The sequence below is a fragment of the Vicugna pacos genome, chromosome 1 (assembly GCF_048564905.1).
Source record: "Vicugna pacos chromosome 1, VicPac4, whole genome shotgun sequence".
Classification (NCBI taxonomy): Eukaryota; Metazoa; Chordata; class Mammalia; order Artiodactyla; family Camelidae; genus Vicugna; species Vicugna pacos.
Genome location: NC_132987.1, coordinates 62,215,339 through 62,241,722, shown reverse-complemented (window position 1 = coordinate 62,241,722; position 26,384 = coordinate 62,215,339). Strand labels below are relative to the sequence as shown.

Sequence of the window (26,384 nt, the reverse complement as noted above, 5' to 3'; positions counted from 1 at the left end):
TTATTCCAGAGTAGGAGCATTTCAATGTCTTATTGGTGAGGAAACACAGGCAATGATAAGTTGGTCCAATTTTATTGAAATCTGTTACAGAAGACAATTCAAATAGGAACCACCGTCTGGTTTTAAGGCCTATAGAAATCTGAATTATATTTTAGTGCAAAAGAATATAAAATACATTACTTTAAACTACAGTGTAAAAAGATTTTAAAAATGAATTTATGTCATTAAATATTTGCAAATGGTTTGTTCCTAAGTACTTACAACTAATTTATAGATAGCACTTTTAAAGTTCAAATAGCCAGTTTAAATTTGAGAAAATATACACTTACTGTAACATGAAAGAGGTTCACATTGAGATACTTCAGCCCCAACTTCAAACTACTGGAAATTAGGAGATACTTTGTTGCTTGATGAAAAAATTTCACTTTTATCAGGGAAAATTATACAGATTAGCAGTCTAAAATGAGCATAATATACTAGAAAAATTGTCTCTTGCTTACAAATGCAAAATAAATCCTCTAGACTCCCTCATCTGTAGAGATCATCAGTTCACTAGCAAGGCTCTGAAATTTAGCACAATTAGAGAAAAAAAGACTTCTTCAAATGAGAATTAGCCAAAACATTTCCAGAGGGAAGCATTTCTGATTGTTTTTGTGAAGCTTTCTCCTGTATCTTCAAGCTTTTTTAAAAAAACCCACTCTCTCCCAAGATCAGTCCGAAAATGGAGGGGAAAAAAAATCTGAGGGCTGTCACAGCGACCTTTATCATACCAAGGCAGTGTTTTAACTCACAGCTCCTGATATTGCATCTGTTTCTTATTGACAGTGTCCGCCTGCCCTCAGACTTAAGGTTCCCTATAATACAGACCCTTGGTTTTTTATAGGTAAAACACATCTTTTGAAAAATATGTTTAGTAAATACCCTCCAAGTCCTGTACCTAATTTCCTGATAAATCTAAAGCATGTAAGCAGTGGTGTCCCCTAGGACTGTCTGAGGCTTACTTTTGTAACAACTATTTAGGAGGTTCCCTTGATTCTTGTTTGTAGTGATTAGAATTCCACACAGAAAGAAATTCAGTTGTCAAACATCTGTTTCTAATTTACAGCAGCGCTATAGAGCAAAACTCCATTTATTAAACTTCAGCTCATGCAGACTTAAAATTTTTTAAACAATAATTCCAGGCCCCGACGTAGACCATGAACATACTTAGATGTAAAACATGGTACACATTTTAAAACTTCTTTCCAACTGTTTAAAAAGAAGTGTGCAGTTTTTGGCTGATAGATCAACATTATACATTAAATCTGCTGCTAAGGAGCACAATTTTTGACCTGGTGACAAATCATTCTGATAATCTGACACACAGCCAAGATTCTAAGACTACAGAATTAAAGGCATTCTTTCAGATTCTGTCCTTTTAATAATTTTAAGAGGAAAACCAGGAAGAAGCTTCCACCTCAGTAGAGACGTTGATTAAAGCTTGGTAAAAATGGGCAGGTTTGCAGACCTTGGGTAACGCACGTCAAATTCAAAAGGCCAAAGGAGTGAGTTTTTCATGATGGGGCTCTCACCACTCACTGGTTTTGGGCCAGTTTTCCGTAGCCACCTCTCCCAGCATCATAGTCCTGCCGGTACTCATCTCGTACCTTAATTGAGAAGAACACATTACGGTATAGAGAAGACTGATGTAATAGATATGCCCCCCACAAATATGTCAGCCAGCTGAGCTTTTTCAGGTGTCATAATGTGAACATTGAAGCAGAGCATAATTTTTCAGCAACTGATATAAAGCTCAACTGTTCTGCAAAATTATTTAAGACTATCTCATGGTTTTTTAACCAGACACCAGGCTCATACCAGCATTCAAAAATAGCACATTCCAAAGAATATTAAGACACTCAAAATAAAAATGTAAAAGTCATTTCAGTGCATTTTTGCTTTTGTTCTAGATACTCTTGCAGGTGGGGATATTAGCCCCTAGCAGAAGTCCAATAATGGTTGTATGGATCATACTATTTAACGGTTTTAAAAAATAATTTACCAGCCCCAGTGGGTGGCTTTCAGATTTACTTCAAGCCAAGGTTATAGCCACAAAGTCATTTTCAAAAGAGCAAATGCAAACTGACAAACCACTTGTCATTTAGGACCAGAATCCCAGGTAAAGGCTGAGCCCGGAGAACCTTCCTGCATACCTGGCCCCCAGATCGCCCACGGCCATACTGCCTGCCCTCTTTAAAGCCCGCATCCCAGTCTGTGCGAATGATCCGGTCATCCAGACGAGTTCCATTTATGTACCGCATGGCATTTTCCGCATCTGCTCTTGAATAGTATCTTAAGTATAATTATTAAGGAATTAGCATTTCTCCAGACATTTTTATAAACAGACGAAAAAACATCTAAATGAAACTGAGTTAAGAAAAAGTACAAAAACTAATCCAACCTGATGGAGTTCAAAGACAATAATGTGGCTTGCACAGGCCTGTTTGAGGTTGGTCCAGGAGCACTTACTCAGATATGACATTTATCCATGGCTACACTGATCATGATTTTCTGGATAATCCTATTAATTATGGTCCTATATTTTGGTTTGCAGAATATAAAATATGTTCAGTGCAGGCTTAAACCACGGACTATTATTCAAGGAAACAGTAGCATCCAAATTTGGAGCTATATATTCAAGAACAACCTAAAAAAGAGGTCACAGTACCTACGAGTTGCCATTATATTTCATTAGAAGGGAAGTATCACTCAGATTAATGGTTCCAAACCTATTTCATCAGATCTACTAAATCTATGGGGTGGTATTCAAGGAAAAAAATCTCTATGCAATTATGATTATTAACTGGGTTTAGAAAATACTGATCTGGGCTTTTTCCCCTTGTCTTTAACTACACAGGTAGGGAAACACTTGTTGAAATCCCAATGTCCAGTATCTACACAATGCCTAGCACATAGAGGGCATTCAATAATTTTTTGTTGAATAAAATGAATGCTAAAGGGCAAACAGAAAAAAACACTAGCAGTGAATGGCAGCCTCTTTCTGGTATTTGCCTTTAAGATCGTTGATCTTTGACCTTCAAGGCAAATGCAAAAACACCCCAGTTCTTAGAGCCTGGTTATTTTCTAAGAGTTTCTTTGCCCTTTTGTCCCCTGTGGACTATTTTACACTATTGCCACCATGGGTGAAACTCATACCTTGTGGAAGAGGCTTGCAGAACCCAGAAATCAGATTCCAAAATCAAAAGTGCAAAACAGGTTCAAAAGTGAGGATTCTGGTTTAAGTTGATAGAATGAGCAAACTTTTCCTTCGTTCCTTCTCAAGGCCCCCATTAAAACAACAGAAAAGAAACACGGACCCAAAGAGTAGAAGAGGCCATCAGCAGACTAGAGGTTGGGTAAAAGCTGAAGAGTGCTAATGGATGAAGTAGTCACAGTACAAAGTACTCTTGAAGGTTCTTAAAGAAGAGACAGCAAATTCAGGAGGCTTTTAACTCAAAGTTGAATAAGGAGTGAGGCTGCAAGTAGGGTCTAATTAAAGGTTTTTATGTGGGAAGACGACCTGCTAGCAGGAAGGCATTTAATCCAAGGCAAATAAAAATAAAATGACAGGGTTCTGAACTAACTGTCTGGAGGATCTAGGGCATTGTCTTTGATGTTAGCATGCCAAAATAAAATCCCTTTTCAAGCTAGCATTTGAGAAACCCGTATGTCCCAAAGGCAAGGCAGCAACTTAAGCAGCTCTACCTGGTTCCACTAAGTCAGCCTTCTTTCCCCTGATTATGATCAGAAACCCAGGGATCACCAGAATAAAGAGATTTACAGCATAAACACAACGGAAAGAAACGATTCAGGGTACAGTAAAGAAAACTCAAAAGACATGTTATGTCTGATCAGGTCTAGGAAATTTCTCACACAAAATGACCAAAAATAAAAATATTAGTTAAAAAACAAAACATCAGGATAAATCCAGACGGTCCAGTATTTGGAGAGTTTCCAGGGAGAGAGTAGTCATGCATAAATATAGTTTTGATTTTGACTTATAAGATCAAACTGTATACATCTACATAATAAAATACTACATAGCTACCTTAAAAAGAGGTAGATCTATGTGTTAACATGGAGCAATTTCTAAGATGAGTGGGGGAAAAAAAAGTCCATGCAGTACACTACCACACATCCATAGGATTACTTCTGGAAAGACCCATGAGACTTGTAACTGATTGTTTCTGGGCTTAAAATGGTACTTTTTGAAACACCATGAGCATATACATTCTCAAAAGCCTTTTTCTTAATCAACTACGAACGAAGTGTGGATTTCAGAACAGGATGTAAATGTTACCAGCTTTCCCAGTGTAGGTGTAGACGACGGGAGGGTACAGCTCAGCGGTAGATCATGTGCTTAGTATGCATGAGGTCCTAGGTTCAATCCCCAGTACCTCCATTACAAGAAAACTTTCACAATTTAAAAAAAAAAAGTAGATTAAGGAAGGAGAGGTAGTAAGTATAAGGACACTCATGAGCGAATAGCCTCAGTCATTTTTCAAAACAGGTAACCAGCCACTCTCAGCCCCACCCTTCGCCAACAGCTGCATCAGACAAGGATACTCCACAAAGCAGAACCCACATGCTGTTTTCTTCATCTTATCCAGGCCCATAATGATTTTCTTTATGTCACCACTTTTGCTGAAGAGTTCATAGATTTGTTCTTCAGTTGTATAAAAGGAAAGATTTCCAACATACAATGTACAGCTTTTCTTTAGTAATTTTTCCTGTTCTTCATTGTCACCCTAGAGTTTTAAATAGAGAAAAAAATCTAAGCAACACAATCTTAAAAGCTGTGCTTAAATAGAATCCCTAAGTATGGGAAAAACTTTCATTAATTCTGACCAAAGAATTAGTTTCTCTAATCATCCCAATCCACCACAAACCCCTTGCCAAGAGAGGTGTTCAGATTCTATGAAGAACTTATAAAAGGACCAGACTCCTTTTAGTAGAGGGCAGAGAGGGGACACAGTGATATCCAAACGCCCTTTCAGCATCCATTCCTCTGCAGGCGCCGAGGCCTCCCTAAGAGTTTCGGGAAACCAGACAATGGAAGACGACACAATGAGACAAGAGCAAACCGATTCTTGGCGTTCTGGCCAGGGACCTCTCCTTCTCGTGGCCCTGCTTTTCTCACCCGGAAGTGCTGGTCCCGGTACTGGCTCAGCTCGACGTAGGAGTCGCTACGCAGCGCCTTCAGGAGGCCACCCGACATACCGCAGAGAGGTGGCCGAGGATGCCTCCACTCTTAAGAATAACGAGGCCACCCAGGCGCTGCCGGAACCGGAAACGCGGAGGCAGCTGCTGAAAGTGGCTATCTCTCGGGCCAATCCCAGCGCGGCTGTGTCGTCACCGGGCGGCGCCGGCGCAAACGTGGTCCGTAGTCGGGAGTCGCCGATCAGAAGCGAGAGCTGCGTGCTACGGGTTCCGGGTCGCTTCAAGGATGGTTCTGCGGCGGCTACTGGCCGCATTGCTGCACAGTCCGCAGTTGGTGGAGCGTCTATCCGAGTCGCGGCCCATCCGGCGTGCGGCGCAGCTCACTGCCTTCGCACTGCTGCAGGCCCAGCTGCGCGGCCAAGACGCGGCCCGGCGCCTGCGAGCCCTTGCAGCTGGGCCTGCGGCCTCCCTGGGCCGCCGCGCTGCCCGCTTCAGAGACACTTTTACTCGAGAGCTACGCCGCGGACTCCAGGAACGCCCGCGGCCACCACCAGGTAGCCAGAAGGGCCCGGAAGCCAATCCCTAAACCCAGGCTGGGCGGGGCCGAGGTCGCCTGCTTTCCGTTCTGGGCTCGACCCCGACCTCCGCGCTACGGAGTCATCCAGGACACTGGGCACGGCTTCGAATCCTGACTCAGTTTGTCCGCCTACAGTCCCACCCATCAGAGAGCCCAGGTCTAACCGACATCCCTGGTGAAGTTCTGGAACTGGACCAGAGCACAGTGTGTGAAGAAAACCCCCGAAGCGTGACAGAAGTAAAAGCATTTGGGCCCTGGTACACCATGAGCAGAGATCCATGGACCAAAGTACAGCCAGAAAGAGAGTCTGCCCTCTGCGAATAGGACTAAAACTGGTAACAGATGGTACTGCCTCCGAACTGATGTCGCAGGGGCTACTTCCAGGGGAGATCCTGGATAGAAAGACAATCTTGCAGTTGCCAAAGTCCTGTGATTAAATGTGTGAGCTGAGTAATGGGTATTGTTACTGGACCAGATTCTTTTCCCCACTTATCAAGCCAAATGCTGCGATGCAGCGGTTTACAGCAAAGAGAGTTTATTCACAAGGCAGCCGAGCAAGGAGAGGGGAGAACTAATCTCAGACTCATCTTCCCCAAGGCAAGGGTATTTATAAAGAAGCAAGGCCGTCTGAGGGGGTGGGGGGTGTGGGGAAAGGTAATTGGAGAAAGGTGTGGTTATCTAGTTCTACACAGTTGTTAACTAAGCTACAGGCTTCTGCACATTGAAAATGGAGACTCAGCACCAGCTGAGGGTGGAGTTTTCAGCCCTCTGATGTCAAAAGGTCAGAGCAGACTCTGGCGCATGCCCAGTTGGAGGGTCAGGGGTCCTATCCAGTCTTAACTAGTTCATCTTGAATTAGACACAGCTGACTGCAAGTTCCTGGAAAACAACTCCAGCAAACATTGTTTAGGCTTCATGCTGCTTGAAGGACGTGCAAGTCTTAAAATGACCTTGGTTGGTGGAGGCAGGTAAAATTGATGGAACTCATTACCCATGGTTTCAGTATGAGTGTGGAACTTAGCAGGCAAGGTGGATTAGGATTCCTGGGGACTGTAGGCCTCTGATAATACTAGTTTAACACATATTGAGTACTACTGTGCTGGCATTTGCTAATTGCACTTTGTGTGGGTTATCTCACTGCTTCCAACCACTTTCACATGAGGAAGTGCAGGCTACTTCTTAAGTTGCCCAGGGCCTTACCAAGTGGGATATGATACAGGTTTAACTCCAGAGCCCAAGTCCTTAATCATAGCTCGCTGCAGCATTTACCCTGGCCTTCACTGCCTCCTTTCCCTGCCACTCGGCGTTAGGACTATTGCCTATCCTGGAACACGCTACCTGGATTCCTAGTCCCTATTTTAGAGGTCTGGGATCCAATCCAAGACTGGTACAGCTAATAGACCCATGATTAGGAAATCCATTGTATACAAATGCTGTCATTTGAGGCTTCCTCCTGAATTTCTGATCCCCTTTAATCAGGCTACATCTAGAAATCATGCAATCTAGAAAGCTCAAAGCCACAGGAGAAGCTTTTAGGCTGGTGACCATTAGAACTTACACTCTAACTTCTCCACCAGTCACAGAGGGAGCTGGATAGGGCCAGAGACACCCCCTCCCCAGGGATAGAAAAGTAAAAGTAGCTTGTCTTCCACTTTCCTAACGGTGAAAGTTCTAATTTGATAGCCCATTCTCCAGTCTTCCCATCAGAGGTGCTTCTATTTAATATCCTCTTTGAGGCCAGTGTCCTACTCTTCTCATGACCAAAGTTCTAGTTTAGTATCCTCCCTCTCCCAGACCAAAGGCAATTCCCTGGATTCTCTTGTGAGCTTGGCAGTGAGGAGCCCTAGGAGCTTGTTCATTCTACTGCCTTGTTTGCCTCATTGGTGTCAATCTGACTCTCTGGAACTGGGTGTCAGCGGCAGAATGTTCGCAGTCCCCAGCCAGACCCCCTACCCTCAATATGAGCAAGCACATTCAGATCTGGGTCTTTCTCTAGACTGGCAGAGACAAAAACAGGAACAGTGCAGGAAATAATGAAGCTTCTAGACCAACTGACCATTTGGTAAGAAAGGAAGGACAGCAGGAGATGGAGGCAGTTGTTTATTTTTTTTGTGGAAAAAGTAAGGACTAAGTTCTCTCCATTTTTGTAGAAGTCTGAGAGCAGAGACAGAAAACTGGGCATTTTCTGCTCCAGCTAGAGGTGATTTGGATGCCTCCCTGCTTCATTGGGGAAGCCTCCACTGTAGTCACTGGCTTGTCATCCCAGCAGTTACCCTGTTACTAAATAAACAGGACAAATTCTTCCCACCATCCCCAGTGGCAGCAATCTCCCAGCGTGCCTTTCAAGCTCTTCTAAGCTTTGCCAGAAAGTGAAGCAGAGAAGCAACAAACTCCGCTACCCTGCAGGGCAATTCTAAATCACCCCTTAATGCCACACAAATCTAGATACCAACACTTTATAGATCAATTTGATAGAGCTCAGACCACTGCAATCTATGTGGACTGCTATGCCAGCTGTTCCTCCAGGGAATTCTGAGGCTGTGAACCCAACTTGGGGAGGGAAGAGACAGAAGTCCCAAGAATCCCAGAGGAATTTGGGACTTTTAGAGTCTAGGATGTCTCCAAGTGGCACTTGGTTTTTATAGTCAGAAAAGCCATCTTTGGCTTCACAGTAAGCAAATAAGTGCTTATCAGGTGCCCAGTAGCAGTAGGAAGACAATCTCAGGGTCAAAACAGAAACATAAACCACAAGAACAAGGAACTACCATGAACGGGTACTACAGAGTCTAAAAGAGGGAACTCTCCAGAGTGTGCTACAGCCAGCTTGCACTGACTCAGGAGAGAGGTCCTTGGCATCTCCTCCCAACTCGGAGTTCGGTAATATAATTTTAGCAGTTTGAAAGTGGCCATGGTGAGGGTATTTACAGCACAGAAACTGACAAATGCTACAAATTGGGGCTGTTCTGCCCCAGAGAAGGGGCTGCTAAACATTTACCAGCATACCACTGACTCCTCTCCCTAGGGGCTGGAGTCCCGAGGAACGTGTGGCACTAAGACCCCAGCAGCAGCATCAGAGCAGCTTACTTGTGGGAGTGGAACTTTCAGGTGACACAGGCTTCAGGCAGCAGAAGTAAGGGCTAGAAAAGTGCTCAGATTTGGTCATTTGTACAGGTTTGGTCTCCTGCTCTGTGCTGACCTCCAGCATACTGCTGTCTGTGGCCTGGGCGTCTCTTCTCACGAGATGTCAAGGCTGCGAGGAGGGAGAATGAGGACAGGCTTGGTGCCGCAGTCCCCGAGGGTCCCAGTTGGGGTGCCCTGTGTCGGAGGGAGCAGCGTGCCCAGGCGTGATGGCTTCCACCAGGGCAGCAGGGGTTCTTTGCTCTCCATCTTATGAAGAGGAGCTTCAGACAGGGGCTTGGAAAGTAACAAGACCAAACTTAAGGATTTGTGCTCAAGTGCCACTGATGCTGACTGAGCCTGGTGTCTCCATTTCCCCTGGGGCTGGCAGAGGAGGGAGAACATCTGGGTTCCCCGATCCCTGAAAGGTGAGATGGAGAAGTGTTCCACTACTTCTCTCAGGACAGGAGTAGAGGAGACTGGGTGCGGAGAAAAGTTCCAGAGACAGCGATGAGACAGCAGGCACCAAAGTGCCATAAAATACAACACCACACCTACTTCTATACTTAAAGAGCTTTGAGAGAGACATGCCTATCTAGCCAGGGGACACATGCCGCAGGCTCAGGAACAACACAGTGTTCCTGTGCTGGCAGACACCTCAGAGACACTCTGATCCATCCTACAGATTGGAAGACTAAGGCTGGGTGAAGGAAAGGGGCTTTTTTAAGCTCACATAGCCAGTGTAAGCAGACCAGGGACTAGAACTAGGTGCCCTGAATCTGAGCTACCTGCTCTTTCTACGTCACTACACTGCCTCCTTCCAGTTACCTAGGAGGCCTAAGGGTTGTCATGCCAGCAAGAAGTAAGGCATCCTGGAAGGTTTGGGAGAGGTCGTTCAGGAATGTCATTAGGAGATCATTGTCTCCTTTCACACCCAGGTACTATTTATATATTTAAAACATCACAGTGGCTGGAAGGAATAGGGCAGGGACAGACATTCGGCATTGTTGATTATATCAATTCTTTGGGGACCTTGGCATCAGGACTGTGGTTGGTCAGATCTTTGGTCTTTGAGGGAAAATGGGTGTCAGTTTACTCAGAAGGTGAAGCAGCTGAAGACTGTGCACAGGAGAGACAGTGGTGGGAATTCTGGAAAGGAAAAGAGTCAGGGCTCTGTCCTCATCCAGCTACCCATGTAGACGGAGCGGTACCTTCACCTATGGCTGAATCTTGGACAGTGGACTTCCTGTCATATTGTCAGGCTTCTCCCCCAGCTCCAGGATGTGAAGGCTGAGAAGGTCCCTCCAAGCCCCACTCAGCAGGGAGGACAGGGCTGGTGGGTCCTCAAGGGTCAAGTGGGGAAAGATGAGTGTCTCATTCTTGAGGGGGAAGCTGCACTTCTTCACGGTGGGCCTGGCGGTGCCAGGGATCACCACAAAAAGACGGCAGAGCCATGGCCCACCAGCCACCTGGCAGGCTGGCTGTCTGATGAAGCTGTTCAGGACTTGGCACAGGACCCGGTCCTCAGTCCCACCCATGTCCACCACCTCCACAGGCGACCCCAGGCCTGGGAGGTGTAGGAGGTGCCGGGGGGGCATGTAGGTGTGGGTGAAGAGAAGCGTGTAGTGGGTAGGTACCTGCGGGAGCATGGGAGTGTGAACCACCTGCTCCAAATGCCCCAGGCCAGGCAGTAGGCCCCCCTGGTGCAGGCAGCCAAAGAAGAGGGCGCCCAGGGCATTGAAGAGGACCAGAGTGCCCTTGTGGGGCACGAGCTGGCTCTGTGGACTACAAAGCAGAACCAGGGGGACCAGGAGAGGGATCAGGAACCGAGCCTCCTGGTGGCTAAAGGCAGACAGCAGGGCCAGGGGCATGAAGTAGAGGAGCAGGAGGTGAGACCTGGAGCAGGACCGCAGGCTCCGGGCGCCCAGCATCCTCGGGAAGCCCGTTGGTGCGAAGGCCTGGAGGCAGGCTTGTAGCTGTTGCCACGCAGCCTGCAGGGCCTGGGCGTGCAGCACCCCAAAGAGCAGGAAGCCATTGACTGCCAGGTGAGTGAGCCGCATATGCGTGCCGTGCCTTGCCAGGTTTACAGGATCCAGGTTGTAGTGCAAGAAGTTGGCAGGTGTAAGGACAAGGGTACTGGATCTAGATGGACTGGAGAAATACCAGCTGTCCACAGCCACAAACACTGCTGCTGTGAGGGTCGCCCCTGGGAGCAACACCAGGGCTTCCTTGGTCAGTGACTTCAAGCTGGAGTTTGTGGCTCCATAAGTTCCCCAGAGGAAGAGGGGGACTAGAGCAAAGGCCAGAAAGGTGGGCCGGTTGAAGAAGCCAGCAGCCACAATGCCCCCAAGAAGCCAGCTCTGCCACCACGGTCCTGGAGCAGGCTTCATGGGTATAGGGGTCCAAGCTGCACGGGGGGATACCAGTACCAGCAGCCACGCAAAGAGCAGTCCCTCGATGGCATTGGAGAAGGTCCTTGTGTAGAAGACCAAGGTGACGTAGGAACCAGACAGCAGGACCAGGGCATTCCAGCGCTCCGCCCCCCAGCGTGGGGCCAGGTGGTACACAGCCATGTCCAGGGCAAAGGAGAGGGCGGTAAGGAGGAGTCGGGGCCCCACCAGCAGCACATAGCCACTCACTGGGCCAGGCCATGCCCCCCACTCTTCCCAGAGCCTGAGCAGCCAGAAGGCAGAGCCAGAGGTCAGCAGGGGGAAGACCACCGTGCGGCAGGGGCTGCTGGGATGAAACTCCCATGGCCGTGCAGCCTCTATGCCCAGGACGTCCTCTGCAGAGAGAGAAGCAGGGGTGAGCCAGGTCCAAGCTCAGAGAATGTGATAGACAAAATTCTAGGATGGCCATCAAGGTTTCCCAGCCCTCTACTATCCAAGCCCCAACATAATCCTTGGGACTGGGAAGATGATGGATTTTACTCCTGTGATTAGGTCAGGTTGCCGGGGACAGCTGACCCTAAGATAGGGAGATAACCTGGGTGCGCGTGACAAAATCTCAGGAGCTCTTTAAATCAGTTTTCTCCAGCTGGTGGCAGAAGAGGACACCTAAGACGAGAAGGATTTGCTGGCTTAAAGATGGAGGGGGCCATTGTTCATAGCAGCACTATATACCATAGCAAGACACGGAAACAACCTAAATGTCAGTCAACAGATGACTGGATAAAAAAGACATGTGGTATATATACACCATGGAAGATTATTCAGCCATAAAAAGAGTGAAATAATGCCATTTGCAGCAACATAGATGGTCCTAGAGATGATCATACTAAGTTAATCAGACAGAGAAAGACATATCAAATGATATCACTTGTATGTGGCATCTAAAAAAATGATGCAAATGAACCTATTTACAAACCAGAAATAGACCCACAGACAAAGAAAACAAACTATGGTTACCAAAGGGAAAAGGGGGGGTGGGGATAAATTTGGAGTTTGGGATTAACATACACATACTATTATATGTAAAACAGATAAACAACAAGGACCTACTGTATAGCACAAGGGGTTATATTCAATATCTTGTAATAACCCTTAATAGAAAAGAATTGGATATATATACACACACACACACACACACATACATATATATTCAGATATATATATATATATCTGAATCACTTTGCTGTACACCTGAAACTAATGTTGTAAATCAACTAAAACAAACAACCCCCTCAAAGATGAAGGGGGCCACTGGCAAGGAATGTGGGTGGCCTCTAGGAGCTGAGAGCAGCCCTTGGCTGACAGCAAACAAGGAAATGGGACTTAGTTCTATAGCCTCAATAAACTAAAATTGTCCAGCAGCCAGAATGAGCTTAGATGCAGACTTCCCCCAGAGCTTCCAGACAAGAAATCAGCCCATACCTTATGATACCCTGAACAGAGAGCCCAGGCTGGACTTCTGATTTACGGAACTGTGAGCTGAGAGTTTTAAGCTCTAGGTTTCTGATGGGTTGTTACGCAGCAGAAATGAATCAGGGGAGCTCTGCCCTTCCAAGGCCCCACACCTGGGAAGTGAGGTGAGAACGTGCTCTGGACAAGATGGCTGGGGAGGAGCAGTGGGAGACTGCATTCCTCTCCTAGGAGTTCTAAAGTTCCAAAGCCAGAGTCAAACATGCACCTCTGTGATTGTGACTGTCATCACGGACAGGCAGCACGAGGATCGGGGGGGAGAATGAGCAACTGTGGTTATGGTCACAAGTGACTTTAGTTTTATAGACAAAACAATTCTTAGGGTTTTTTTAATAAGAAGAGTGTATTCAAGCAGTAAAATTATATTAAAATTACTTGCTGCCTGGGGCTAGTCATGACCCTGTGCCCCGTCCCAGAGCTCTGAAAGGTAAGAGTGAGGGAGACAAACTCTTAATTTCTGCATCTTAGCTCCAAGCCCCACAGCATCGCACACTTGATAACACTGCTGATTGTTTAAGGCTCTTTACATCTCCATCTTATTCCTCCAGCCTTTTGGCAGTTTTCTCTATGTCAGAAGGTGAAAGGGAAACAGAAAATCTAAGATCAGATCAATCTGGCTGCTTTTTACTGGCTCAGGTTAAAAAAACAGCGACAAAAAAAAACAGGGGTAGAAAAGAAGACTGGGCCTTTCAGCTTTAAAACCAAATCTACCTGTTGAGCCCTGTGGCAGAAATACCTGATGTCTCCCCAGTATCCATTTGCTCTTTCTTCCTTGGTCTCTTTAGCTGGGCATTTGGTCACATATAAAGACTATATTTTTCAGCTTTCCTTTGCAGCTAGGTGTGGTCACGTGATACATTCTGACCAATGGGATGGAAATGGGCAAAAAGTATGACTTTCAAAATAAGCCGTTAAAGAGAGCAGGCATGCCCATCTCTTCTCTGGTGGCTGGAAAGACTTGGTTTTAGACTCAATGGCTGGAGCTCAAGCAGCCATCTTGAACCATGAGGAGGAAGCCTCGTGATCACAGTATCTGAAAAGCCTCAAGGTATCTGGCAACCAACTTCATGATATGTCCTATACCATGTAGAAGGTAAGTTCTAACAAGTGAACATTCTAGGTCTGGGTTCCGCCAGCCATCACATGAATGTATGGAAGAAAAGTTTCATTATATTACATCCCTGTGTAAGCTTCTGCAACCACTGGGGAAGCCCAACTCCAAAATCCTTCCACTGAGAAGCCCAAATCAGTTTTCATTCTGAATGACCTGTACTGTTGGTATCAGCAGGAAAACATCAAAGAGGCTGGCATTTCACTGGTATCATTTAGAAGGTCACTGTCACCATTTAGGAAGGTGATGTGAAGCCCCACTCCTAAGTTCTTATGCCAGAAAGGCTGGTGGATTTACTGCTCACCTGCATATTTTTCTCCCTCCACACTAAATATCCAATCAGCTCTTCAATCAGACTTTGTTGCAACTTATCTTAACCACACATGGGGAGCTTTACCTGCCATGACCTCGGGTGACTGGAAGAACTCATCGGGGTGCACATAGCCTGTCTGTGGAAGGAGACACCACACCAGGCGGAGGAGGCTGAGGCTGCCCCAAAGCACCCTGGCTGCCATCTTCATGTCAAATGGCTCCCAAGACACTGGGCCAAGAGCCTAGGATGACTTCAGCTGCTACAGATGCTATTCTGGTTCCACAAATCGGCATCTGCTGAGGATAACATTTGTTAGTCTTTATAATGTAAATTATATGTTTAATTGTCTGAACAAACTCAAAATGTTGATAAAAATAGCAGCTATTTACTAAGCCCTGCTAAATGCCAGGAACTTTACATACAGATCTCATTTAACCCTTTCCACAGTCTGGGACAGTGAGCCTTATTATCTCCATTTTACAGATGGGGAAACTGAGGCCTCTGTTGAGTAACCCAGTTGCTTGCTAACCATATTTGCTAAGTGTTTAAATATGACATTTGCTAAATACATTTGCTAATATGACATTCTGTTAAGTGTCTATATATGACATGTGCAAGTAGGATGAGGGTACCTTCCATATCTAGGTCTCACAGCCCCATCCTATTCACCAGCTCCTATTCACAAACCAACATTGCAGCCTGGTTCTTACACTTCTGGAAACTTAGGAACCTCAACAGCTTCCATCCATTTCTCTGCAAAAATGAACTACATTTGACCCCACTGTCTCCAGTCTCTCCCTCCAAGTTTCCAACATCCTGGAACCTCCCTTTTGGAAGGTGATAGAAACTTACCACTATGGTTTGAATGTTTGTGCCCAACCCCTTCCCAAATGTATATGTTGAAATCCTAATGTGATGGTACCAGGAGGTGGGACTTTTGGGAGCTGCTTAGGTCAAGAGGGTGGTTCCCTCATGAATGGGATTGGTGTTCTTGAAAAAGAGACACCAGCCATTTGTAAAAGAGCTCCTTCACCCCTTCCACCATGTGAGGACACAGTGAGAAGGTGCTGGCTCTGAGCTAGGGAGAGGGCCCTCATCATGCTGGCACCCTGATCTTAGACGTCCAGCCTCCAGAACCGTGAGAAATTAAGCTCTGTTGTTTATAAGCCACCCAGCCTGGGGTATCCTGTTACAGCAGCCTCAGCAGACTCCTCCTGATGGGGATTCTCACTCCTATAACTCAAAGACCAGCAGGAACACGAGCCTACTGCATGATGGACATTTTTTATCAACACCAATGTATTATCTCGGGTGAACAGAAAAACAAGTCTGACGGCGTGTTTGCTGCTCCCCCAGAGACACATACGGCAACTGTTCCCTGACTTCTCAGCTTTGATATTTTAAAGGCTGACCTTAAACAGCTTTTGTTCGCAGGCGTGATATCAGGTCATAACAGAGGAGACACGACAGAGTGAAGCAACAGAATAGGAATCTGGCAGATGCTGAAAAGGAGCCTCTTGATACTAAAACCTCATGGAGCTTAAAAGATAAATTTTGCAGCCTCTGCTCTAACGTTGCAACCGAATCATACAGACTATTTTTCCAGAGCCAGTGAATATCCTGAATTTTAGAGTAGAGTTTTCAGATAGAAGATGAGATAAAACTTAGCACTGGGTTGGAAAGGTTGAATCTGAATTTTTTTTTCATTAATAGCCAATATGCAGGCTGCAAGATGGGGCGGGGGTGTGTGGGGCGGGGTTAGGGGTAGGGGGAAAGCATGATACCCATCACAGAGAACAAACTTCGCAGTCCGGCAGGCCTGGTTCAGAGCCCAGCTCTGCCATTATTAGCTGTGTTAGCTCGGGCAAGCTACCTGTATCCCCAAACCTCGGGTTCCTTGTCGGGAAAGTCAGATGATATCAAGCTCATAGGGTTGAGGGAGGTTTAAAGAGCTGATGCATGGAGGGCACTTAATATACAGAGCTTGCCTATACAAGTGATCAGTGGGAGGTTGCTGTTACCACTTCTAGTTGAGGCACAAATAATAAAATCAAGTTGCTCCAGACACTCTAGGTATTAGTTCACAACCTCATTGGGAACTTCTGAACTGGCCCTAAAGGCAAAAGGCAGGGAGAGACTGAAGAAAGAGGCAGACTACTGCAGATTGGTGGGTGGCAGGTTTAATAAGCAAGAGAACATACTTACCAAGCTTGTCTTGGGTGGCTGCTACAAGATGAACAGATCTCTGCACCCGCCTGCCAGAATCTTAAAGTTTATGTAGAGGTCTTAACTGGGCTCCATCCTGTGTGCCATCCAGATGGTCTCAACACCACATGACTGTCTCAAAGCTGTGTCCTTGGGTAGCTTCTGGCCTGAGGAAGGCAAGCAGAGCACACATTCCAAGGATGGGGTTGGGGATGGGCTTCCAGTTTCCTGGGTCCAGCTTGGAGTCAACCAGCGACCACATCCCCCATGACCTCCTCCAGCACTAGGACAGTCTCTAAATCAGCACTTTGACTGGCTATAAAAATAAACGGGATTTGGTTTAGTCCAACTGTCTAGATATGTTTATGCATGTGTTTGAAATGTTTCTCTAAGTACAGAGCTTTTACATGGTTAGAATAAAATATCAAATCCATCACACTGATTGAGAACACAGAAACCCAGCCTGCCCTGCCCTGATGCGACTAGTTACAGAACAAGCCTGGATCCTAAGTCTGCACTGCTTTCCCTCTGCAGCAACAGGAAATTCAGCCAGGGGACATCTGTTTAGTGCCCACCATCTATTCCCTTTCCAGGTAACAGCACACCGAATTCCTCCTGAGAACTGTACTCCTCACCCCCTACCACCAATTTTCAGCTATGCGGCTTGGGATCTGATCCTATCCCCAGACCCAGGTATAGACCCTCAGTGGTTTAAGCCAAATAACATTTCTCATTCCATTGGCCACACTGATTGGTTCAGGGCTGGGCATATGACAAGCTGGTCTGATCCAGGGAACTAGGAAAAGTACTGGTAAAGGTGGGTCATGGCTCTTCTCTTCTCTTCCAGGCTGGGTGGGGTGAGGCTGCAAGGGTGGGAGGGATGTGTCATGGTGAGAACTGTGTGCTTTGCACCTTCCTGGGGCTGGTGAGCGGGTTTTACATAACACTCCACTCTAACATTCCAATCTCATATTCCCCAGCTCACTGTCTGTATAAACTGGAAAAATCATGCAGTTTTTCGGTGTGTAGCACATGTCCTTGTGGGTTACACCTCACCTTTAGGGACCTGTGGGGACTTGAGTCTAATTATATGCCTGGAAGCAAAAGAAGTGGTGGGGGTGGCCCTGAGGAGAATCAGCACAGTCTTGTCTTGCAAGACAGCTGCTTCAGGGGAGTTTTCCATTACAGTTTCCAGTGCAGGGTTAATCCTCTCAGATGCATAGCCTTTCACTGCAATGTGTTATTTCACTGGATGAATATACTAAAACTTATTTACCCTTTTACTGTTGTTTATCAGCTAGGTCCATGAGCCTACCCTCATATAGGTTTTTCAGCCTGAATTCACTTAATTAGGCACCACTTCCCCCCCAAAAAAAAGAAAAGCCTGAAGCCAATGATATGATTAAAAATGGTCCCAGACTTACAATGCACATACAATAATAACACAGGATAGAGTATTTATATACATATGTATATATGTATAAATATCATATATACATACACTCATATGGTTGGCATAGTAAATTGTCATGTTGAGAGATAATATGGAGTTTGAGAAAAGCTAAGTTAGTTTAAGCCATATCAAGGTATTTTCAAGGAAGTCTTGTACTTATGAGACAGCATTGGTCAGCAAAACTTTGTGGCCATGATTTGGGGGTAACAGGACACATCAGGGGACTGTACTGCAATCACATCAGTGCTTTTTCGGGATGTGGCCCCAGACTACTATGGGGAACCTGGATGTCTCCAGGATTGTTGAAGGTGGATGGGATGAGGAGGGGCTATGCCTAGGCTTCTGAAGCTGGTTCAAGAACTGTTGGCAGCCTGCTTGGAAAGGTGGCTGAGCTGAGATCATGACTTGAGCGTGAGGCCTATGGAGAGAGCCAGGCTGTGGCCGAATGGAGAATACAAGTCAGCCATCCTCCATCCCACCCTCTCCCACTCTTATCCTGCCCAAGCCGATGCCATTGGCTGCGCTGCTCCAGCTCAGTGGTGCCGCCTTGCAACACTGGAATTGAATTTTGTCTCTATGAAGGAAGGCTATCTGACAATTCAGTGAGTGTTTTTAAAGTATCACATATTTTTAAACCAGAAAAGGAATCATACAATGTTCGCTTTATAATATTCTTTTGTCACTTAGCAAAATATCATGAACATCTTTCTATGGAAAGCGAGCATCCCTTCCACCAGCTGCAAGCTCTCCGTCCTTCATGTATCTACTTGCTCTCTCTGTTCTCTTCAGTTGGAACTTCCCCTTCCATCCATAAACATGTTTGATTCTCTACCATTCTTAGAGAAAGATCCAGCCCAAACTCTCCTTGAGACTGGATGTGCCCTCTAGCCACTGCCTCCCTCTCCTCTTCCCTTCACAGGAAACCTCAAGCCATCCACATTCACAGAATTCAATCCTCATGCCTTGTTAACTGTCCTACCCAATACAGTTTGGCTTTTCTCACCACCACTGCCCTCTCTAGAGCCTTGTTGTTTTTCTAACTGTCAAACCAGTGGCCACTTCAGGCCCCTACACTGCCTGCCATTTGACAACAGGGATCCCTCCACGATTCTGATCTCCTTCCAGAGTCTCTTTGCATACTATAAAAGGCTGGGAAACAAAAAGCTACATTTTGTAGATCCCTTGAAGTTGAGTTATGCACATTAGATTTAAAGAATTTAGAAAGCAGATGTGACACAAGCCCTATTCCTGCAGTTTTCATTGTTTCCTCCTGGCAAACAAGAGCATGGATTCATGGGGTTCCCTGCAGCAGCTTTCCAGTGTCCAATCCAGCTTTGGGGGCAACTGCAGTTATGGTGGCATCCTGATTCATCCTGATTCTCAGCAATATTGCTGTGTCACTAAATCCGACTGAGTTCTAAGGTAGCCTTTACACTTGCCTAACTGCCACACAAACGGTAACTCCTCCAGTGAGTCACTTCTGGGTGTTCAGAGTCTTCCCTGGAAGACCAAACTATAGCCCATCTTTCCAGTGCACCTGATGACTTAGTATCGGATTCCCTGTTTAGATTCTTTTTCTGCGGGCTTCTACTTCCCATTCTGAACTCTGATAATTTGGTATCAGAAGCAGCTGCAGGCAACAGGCCTTCATGGATAAGAAGATACATATGCTAAAAGGAAATCACTACAGGTCAGTCGGACAGGGGATGTGTGGTCACTGCTTGTGCCTCCCTAGGGGGCAGGGGCGTTTCTGGGCTGTGGCCTGAGAAGCGTACCCTCCCCTTGTCCTCGTCCCCGAGGCCTTCCAGAGCTTCTTGACAAATGACCAGCTCTGCCACACCAGTGAAACTCCATGCCACACTCACCTGCTTTTCCACCTTGACCATGTGTCCCATCATTCTGATTTCTTCCACTGTCTCCATGATGGGAGGCCTTCTAGGCCCTGGCCGTGGCCCACAATCTCGTCCACTCTGTGAGGAAAGGGAACTACCAAATGGCCCAGACACATGCTGCCCTCTTTCCCACAAAAACTAACACAAACACAAGAGAAAAAGAAGAGAAAATAACTGACAGTCTATCTTCTATGTCTAAGGAAAACAACCCAAGAATGAGGGTAAAACAAAGATATTTTCAGGTAAACTAAGCGTGAAAGGCCTTCACAAGCAGACCCTCAGAACACTCAAAAGGAGATACATATGTATATACACATGTAGACATGTATAAACAGCTCTGAATTTCCTATATCCTGATCAACATTCACGTAGCAGGCAGGAGGAAAAGTGGTTCCAGATAGAAGAGCAGAGATGGAAGTGGGAATAGAGAGCAAAGGACGTGGGCAATGGGGGGAGATATCTGGAAGGTGGAAGTCAGGAAAGCCATCCTCCTGCTGCCTTGTTTTCTGCTGGCAAGTAAGGTCAAGGAGATGGGTGAGTTTCCTGAAGCAGAGTTCCAGGTTCATTCACCAGCTTCGTGGTTGCTGAAGGCAGCTATGATGGTTTGACTATGGCTTTCCGATCCCTGGAACACAAGTAATGTACCATGTTCTTGAATGCAATAGTTCCAGGGGTGGCCTGCTGTGTCCCCCACTCCTGACACGGGGGGGAGAGGTGGTAGCTCCCATAGTGGGTCAGTTTTGCAGCTTCTAAGAGTCATTCCTGGAGGGTCAGCTTGAGCCTGACCATCTAGCACCCTTGAGGTTTTCGTAAGAAGCCACTTCCCTATATTAAACCTCTTGGTGATTAAAGTACTTAGTTATTGAGAAATAACATCAACAACAAAAACTCTGATTCAGTCTGGCATAAACAATTTATCCTGCCACGTAACAAGACAAGCAGAGCTTGCTACTGCCAGGGCTCCTCTGCTGCTTCTCCGTGATCCTCGCGACTCTGCCGGTTTCCTTGTGCAGACATCTCCCTCATGCTGGTAGCAAGATGGCTGGTACACTCCCCACATCCCAACCAAACAAGACAACGTTGAGAAGAAGAGTCTGTATTTTTTACATATGTCTTTTTTTGTTGTTGCTTCTTTTTTAACAGTTTTATTGAGATATAATTAACGTATCATATAATTCACTAATTTGTACAGTGCAATGGTTTTTAGTCTATTCACAGATATGTGCAACTATCACCACAGCAATTTTAGAACATTTTCATCACCTCAAGAAGAAACCTCATATCCTTTACTTATCACTCCGCATCCCCCTGCTACCACCCCAGTCCTAAGGGACCACTAATCTACTTTCTGTCTTTATCAATTTCCCTGTTCTGGACTTTCATATGAATGGAATCATACAGTATGTGGTCTTTTGTGGCTGGCTTCTCTCACTTAGAATAATGTTTCCAAGGTTTATCCATGTCGTAGCATGTATCAGTACTGCATCCTTTTTTATGGCCAAATACTATTCCATTTTATGGACAGACCACATTTGTGTATCCAATCAACTGTTGACGGACATTTGAGCTGAACCTTTTGGCTATTATGAATAATGCTGCTATAAGCATTTGTGTAGAAGTTTCTGTGTGGACGTAACATTTTCACTCCCCTTGGCACATACGTAGGAATGGAACTCTTGGGTCATATGGTAACTCTGTGTTTAATCATTTGAAGAACTGCCAGACTGTTTTCCAAGTGGCTTCCCACCAGCAGTATGAAGGTTCTGAATTTCCTATATCCTGATCAACATTCATTATTAGTCTGGCTTTTTGACTCCAGCCATCCTAGTGGGTGTGAAGTGGTTTCTTATCATGGTTTTGATCTGCATGTGCAATTCTTTAAATCAAAGGAGTCGTTTCCAGAAGTCCCCCAGCAGACTTTCCACTCAGTCCCATTGGCCAGAAAGGTATCAAATACACCTTCCTAAACCAATCACTGGCAAGGGAAATGGGATTTCCAGTGGGGACTCACTTCCTGGTTTGAAGTTGGGGCTGTGGGCTACTTTGAGGCACACAGACATCCAGAGAGTGCTTATCCTCACAACATCAGGTTCTCTTAGAGAGGAGGAAGTGAGAAAGAAGATCAGCTGTGTAGCTGTGACACATGGCTTCCATGACGTCAGGCTCTGATGGTCTTCCTCCTTCTTCTCTATATCTTCTTAGGCACCCCTTCCTCTGTTCACCCCTGAAATGTCAGTGCTCCTGGTCTTCAACTTCCTTCCTTCTCATCATCCACACTCTTTGGGTCATCTCATTTATTCTCACGGTTTCAATTTCCTTTTGATGATTTTTGAAATTATTTCTTTTCTGAGCTTCAGATTTACTGATAATAATAAATAATAACAAAATAGAATTGCCATTTTTAGATACTTATGATGTTCCAGGCACTGTACATTATTTCATTTTATTCTCATAACAAACCTATAATTCTATTCTTATCCCTATCTTATAGATGAATGGATAGGTTTAGAGAGATCAAGTTTTTTGCTCAAAGCAACAGAACCAGGAGGCTGATGAAAGTAGGAGTTGGACTCAGTCTGACTCCAGAGCCCGATCCACTGTGTGTTGGGCTTCTGCACGTCCCTCAAACACAGACAGCTAGAAAGAAGGCATAATTTCCCTATCAACCAGCCCTGGCCCCATGTTCCCTGCAGCAGTGAGAGAACTAGTTTATCCAGTTATTCAGTCCAGAGACCCAAGTGTTATCCTCCATCTTCATGCCTCATGATGTGATACTATCTTAGCTCTCTAATCATCCTTTGAATCTAGGATTGTTCTTCATCCTTCACTGTTAGTACCTGAGTCCAGGTCCACTATGACTGGGGTACATGTTGCCTGAGAGTCTTCAGCCCTAGGGGTGGCTGTGCAGGGTCTTCAGGTGTCTGGAGCCCCTGGGTTGATTGCCACTAGTTGCAAACAGCCCCCTTTATTACCCCAGTGTGTCATACAAAAGTAATCATTTTCTATGTGTGTATAATGAGAAACACCATGAGAAGCTAGATCTAAAGTAGACTGCACTTACCTCTCTGCTTTTCCTCCCCCACCTGCACCCACCCTCCTAACTGCAGCCAGAGAAAGTGCATTACTCTCCTGTATAAAACCTCGGGGTGGGGGGTGTCAGCCCCGCATCACCCTCAGGACCAAGTCCCCTTTCCTGTTTTGGCTTACAAGGCTCTCCAGGGTCCCCAGCATCCTCTCCAGCCTCACTCCTGCCTCTTTGTGGACAGAGCTGGGTGCTCCAGAAACTACGTTCCCCCCTCCCCCGTAGTCTCCTCCTCTATTCTGCATTCTTTCTCACCTCAGCATCTTTGCTCACATGGCTTCTTTTGCAGGATATGCTTATAGTAAGGAGGTTAAGACAAGCTTTGGCATTGGGTAGACCTGGTTTCAAATTCTTGCTCTGTCATGGTGAAAGAACACTTAATCGCTCCGTAAAATGAGGATAAGAATAGTGCCTACTTCCGGGTACTTCACTACAGTGAAGACAGATTTTAAAAACTGCCTGGATCCCCAAGACACCCTCCCAAATCCCATTTTCAGAGCACCCTGTGCCAGCACTTGTGCTGCGCCCTGCACTGGCTGCTGGTGCTCTGACTCCTTCTCTGTCCTGTCTGGCTTAAGTCCCCCAGGTCTGGGATCCATTCAGATTCATCCAGTCCACTTGGATGCGCCCACTGCGGGGCCAGGGTCAAGGACAGATTCAGAGATCCCCGGAGGAGGTGGCGACATAGTGGGCACTGGAATTAAGTGCGGGAGTTCTCCAGAAAGAGGCCCACCTGCTGCTCATCTAGCAAGGCTGAGGCCACGTGGCCGCCTCTCGCCAGCGTTCCAGGGGGTGGAGCCCACACCATGCGGCGTGGCAACTACTCACCTAAACCCAGTCAGAATGCGAACCTGTTATGTATCCATATAAGCGCACAGAATGAGCCCCGCTAGGGTCCAAATCCTGCAAGTCCCACAGCCCAGCGAGGGTGGAGGAGCAGGGGGCTTTAGAATTAAGGGGTAGCGCCCAGGTCTGCGGAGGCTGGACTGTGGGGCGGGGGAGTGCGTGCTGATAACTACAGACAGGGGCATCCTGCGCGTGTGCCGGGGGTTGTCTGACGGCAGGCAGCAGGGACAGACCATCTTAGTGGCAGGGGTACAGCGAAGCGGAAACCACTACGGCCGGGCGCGGGGGGAGCTGGGGAAGGCATCGTATCCGTGGGACGAGAGGATGGGAAGAGACACTTTACTTTCTCGCTGAATCAGTGAGCAGGGGTTGGCTCTTGGTGGTCCACCTTTCTCTGGCGCCCTTTGTACGCGGAGCACCGTGCTCTGGGGACACAACTGTGAATGAGCATGGTCCAGAATGGCAGCCATCGCTGTGGCTCATTCCAAAAAAAAACCTCATAAAATACAAAAAAAACCGTCTTTACCTTCAAACGTAAACTTCCTGACAAGACCACCGGGTTGCTGCTTACGGGAAAAGGCGGCAGGCCCAAGATTCAGTTCCTTCTCCGGATCCGGCATTCGGAGGAGGCTTTAAAGACTGCGTAGGGGGGAGCGTTGGAGAAGGGGAACCCTGCGCAACAGCCAAAGGCGTCTTCTCCGGCTCGAAACGCGCAAGGACCATTTCCCTCAAGAGCAAGATCTTGTTCCAAACTCCAGGGTCCATTCCAGGGGCAGAGGGTGAGAGTGGCTTTCCTGAATTTGGTGTCGTATTTCTTCCTTACGTCAACCCTGGGGACCGCAGTAAACCCTGTAGGGCGCCCCATCCTGAAAGCATTGCAATGTCTGACCCTGGTGCCTCCTTCTCTGGCTGCCCAAACGGGCCTATGTTTACTCTCTGATTAACAGAGAATGCAACACACAGCATTAAACACACATATGGGAGAGTGGAAGAGACTAAGTTATCTCCATTAACTGGGATACATCTGTGACCTCACAGTTCTCACCTGCAAAATGGGAACTCTGCTCTGTAGCAGGGAGTCTTCAGGTGTTAATAATTTTGACAGCTGCTCCCACTTTTATGAGGCGAAGGTGTCTGGGGGTTAAGAATAACGCTTAAGAAGGAAGGGTGAAGGATGTCCTTAAGGAAAGCTGCAATTGTCCTTGCCATATTGTGGTCCCAAGCAAAGGCCAGGGCAGCCACCAACCAGAGCGCCGCCAGGTCGCCAGGATCATCCTTGGCCACAGGGCTTTTGCTCTTGGACGTGCCCCATTGATTCCTGGGCAGGAAAGCCATTCTGTCACCCTTGAGAGGGCAGGCCTGGCCCAAAGTGCACTGCGCAAGGATAGAGTGGCGATTCTTCTCTGCTAAATGCGGACCTATGTGTACTCACAGTTCCGTGCTCAGCATTTTGCAGCGTCTTTTGGTTTCATTCTCACAGGAACCCTGGGAGGTAGCATTATATTCCCATTTAATAGATGGGAAAACTGAGGCTCAGTAAAGAAAAGGGACCACCCAAGAACACCAGTCGGTAGTAGGAGAAGATTCAAATATAGGCCTCTGGGCCCAAAGCTAGCGCTCTGAAGAGTATACCCACAACCTCCCTTCCCCTTCCCAAGAAAACGTCACCACCAGCCTCCTGTCTTCCCTAGAGAGGCAAGTCGGTCCTCAGAGCCGGCGGACCCTAATTTGGGGAAAGTTGCCAGCTAGAATGTGCAGGGTCACAGCTCCCCGGCCTGCCTCCACAGTCTCCAGCAGCTAGCAAATGTAGGAATGGAAACAATCGTCCTTCCTGCCCTTAGCCTCCTCCCCACCGTGAACCCCCAGCAACTCTTCCCTAGCTGCTCCGCCCGACTCACCGCGCGCTGCTCTGGGTTGCACCTGCCCCGCCGGCGGCTTCCGGCCCTGCGAGAGCCCCCAAAGAGGGTGGACCCCGAGCCGCCCCGACCAGAAGGCAGGAGCCGAGCGGCGTGTCCTCCGCGCGGCCGCCTCGCTGCCCCAGCCAGGGAATTGCGCAGGCGGGGCGGAGGTGCGGCGGAGCGGGCCGGAGACCGGCGCACCCGCTGGCGGGGCCGCTGAAGGCGTCCCCCGAGGCCCCGGCTGTGGCCTCGGCTGGGGGATGACGGAGGGCCCCCGGTGGCCCCTAGGCCATGGCAAGCCGAGCAGTGGCTGGCCTTTCCCCTCCCCGCATTCCAGCTCATTCCCCTAGCAGCCCCCTCCCTGGCGAGCCACGCCTGGTGAGCTGCCTTTTTAGTACGAGGGACAGTTAAGCAGAACGTTTCTAGGCCATACTTCTTTTGTCATTCAAAAGGAAAATTTCTGAGTTCTGTGTGTGTGTTGGGGACATGTGGAGTGGAGCAGGTCCGGGAGGAAAGGCGCTGCGGCGAGGCTCTGCCAGCCTTGTTTGGGAATTGGGGCCGGAGAGGCGGGTTGGGTTTCAGCCCGAAGCAGCTCCTTCCGGGCAGCGGCCGGCCGCCGCGCATTTGGTGCTGGAAACAGTCCGGCGGCGGGTGCCGCCTCCCCTTCTCTGCATTCCGCAAGTCGGGGGCGGGTGACTGGCCCAGAGTTGCCTGCGAGTCGGGGCCACAGGAGGTCACCGTGCGCCCGAGAGCCCAGGCTCCCTTCCCCGA

At 47.3% G+C, this 26,384-nt stretch overlaps 3 protein-coding genes across 15 annotated transcripts; 1 reads left to right on the top strand and 2 right to left on the bottom strand.

Moving 5' to 3' along the window:
* Positions 1-56: 56 nt before the first annotated feature.
* Positions 57-5,344, bottom strand: NCBP2 (nuclear cap binding protein subunit 2). Of its 4 annotated transcripts, none has more exons than XM_006200930.4 (4): positions 5,180-5,344; positions 4,606-4,787; positions 2,193-2,331; positions 57-1,646 (listed from the first exon to the last, which is right to left on the bottom strand). In XM_006200930.4, the coding sequence occupies exons 1-4, from the start codon at positions 5,255-5,257 to the stop codon at positions 1,575-1,577; spliced, it is 471 nt and encodes a 156-aa protein (XP_006200992.1). In that variant the 5' UTR covers positions 5,258-5,344; the 3' UTR covers positions 57-1,574. The 4 variants fall into 4 exon arrangements, with proteins under 4 accessions (XP_006200992.1, XP_072819257.1, XP_072819269.1 ...); XM_072963156.1 differs by lacking the exon at positions 5,180-5,344 and adding an exon at positions 4,929-5,072; XM_072963168.1 differs by lacking the exon at positions 5,180-5,344 and adding an exon at positions 4,983-5,072.
* On the top strand, positions 5,331-6,230 carry NCBP2AS2 (NCBP2 antisense 2 (head to head)). The gene has a single exon (XM_015236561.3). It carries the CDS (start codon positions 5,486-5,488, stop codon positions 5,783-5,785), a length of 300 nt encoding a protein of 99 aa, XP_015092047.2. The 5' UTR covers positions 5,331-5,485; the 3' UTR covers positions 5,786-6,230.
* Positions 6,231-7,808: 1,578 nt separating this feature from the next.
* Positions 7,809-25,929, bottom strand: PIGZ (phosphatidylinositol glycan anchor biosynthesis class Z). Of its 10 annotated transcripts, XM_072963127.1 has the most exons (6): positions 25,614-25,929; positions 24,761-24,849; positions 19,761-19,865; positions 16,443-16,609; positions 14,322-14,530; positions 7,809-11,678 (listed from the first exon to the last, which is right to left on the bottom strand). In XM_072963127.1, exons 5-6 carry the CDS (start codon positions 14,443-14,445, stop codon positions 10,111-10,113), a joined length of 1,692 nt encoding a protein of 563 aa, XP_072819228.1. In that variant the 5' UTR covers positions 14,446-14,530; positions 16,443-16,609; positions 19,761-19,865; positions 24,761-24,849; positions 25,614-25,929; the 3' UTR covers positions 7,809-10,110. The 10 variants fall into 10 exon arrangements, with proteins under 10 accessions (XP_072819228.1, XP_072819221.1, XP_072819214.1 ...); XM_072963120.1 differs by lacking the exon at positions 24,761-24,849 and having other exon boundaries at positions 16,443-16,758; positions 19,761-19,925; XM_072963113.1 differs by lacking the exon at positions 24,761-24,849 and having other exon boundaries at positions 14,322-14,533; positions 19,761-19,925.
* Between the last annotated feature and the right edge of the window lie 455 nt (positions 25,930-26,384).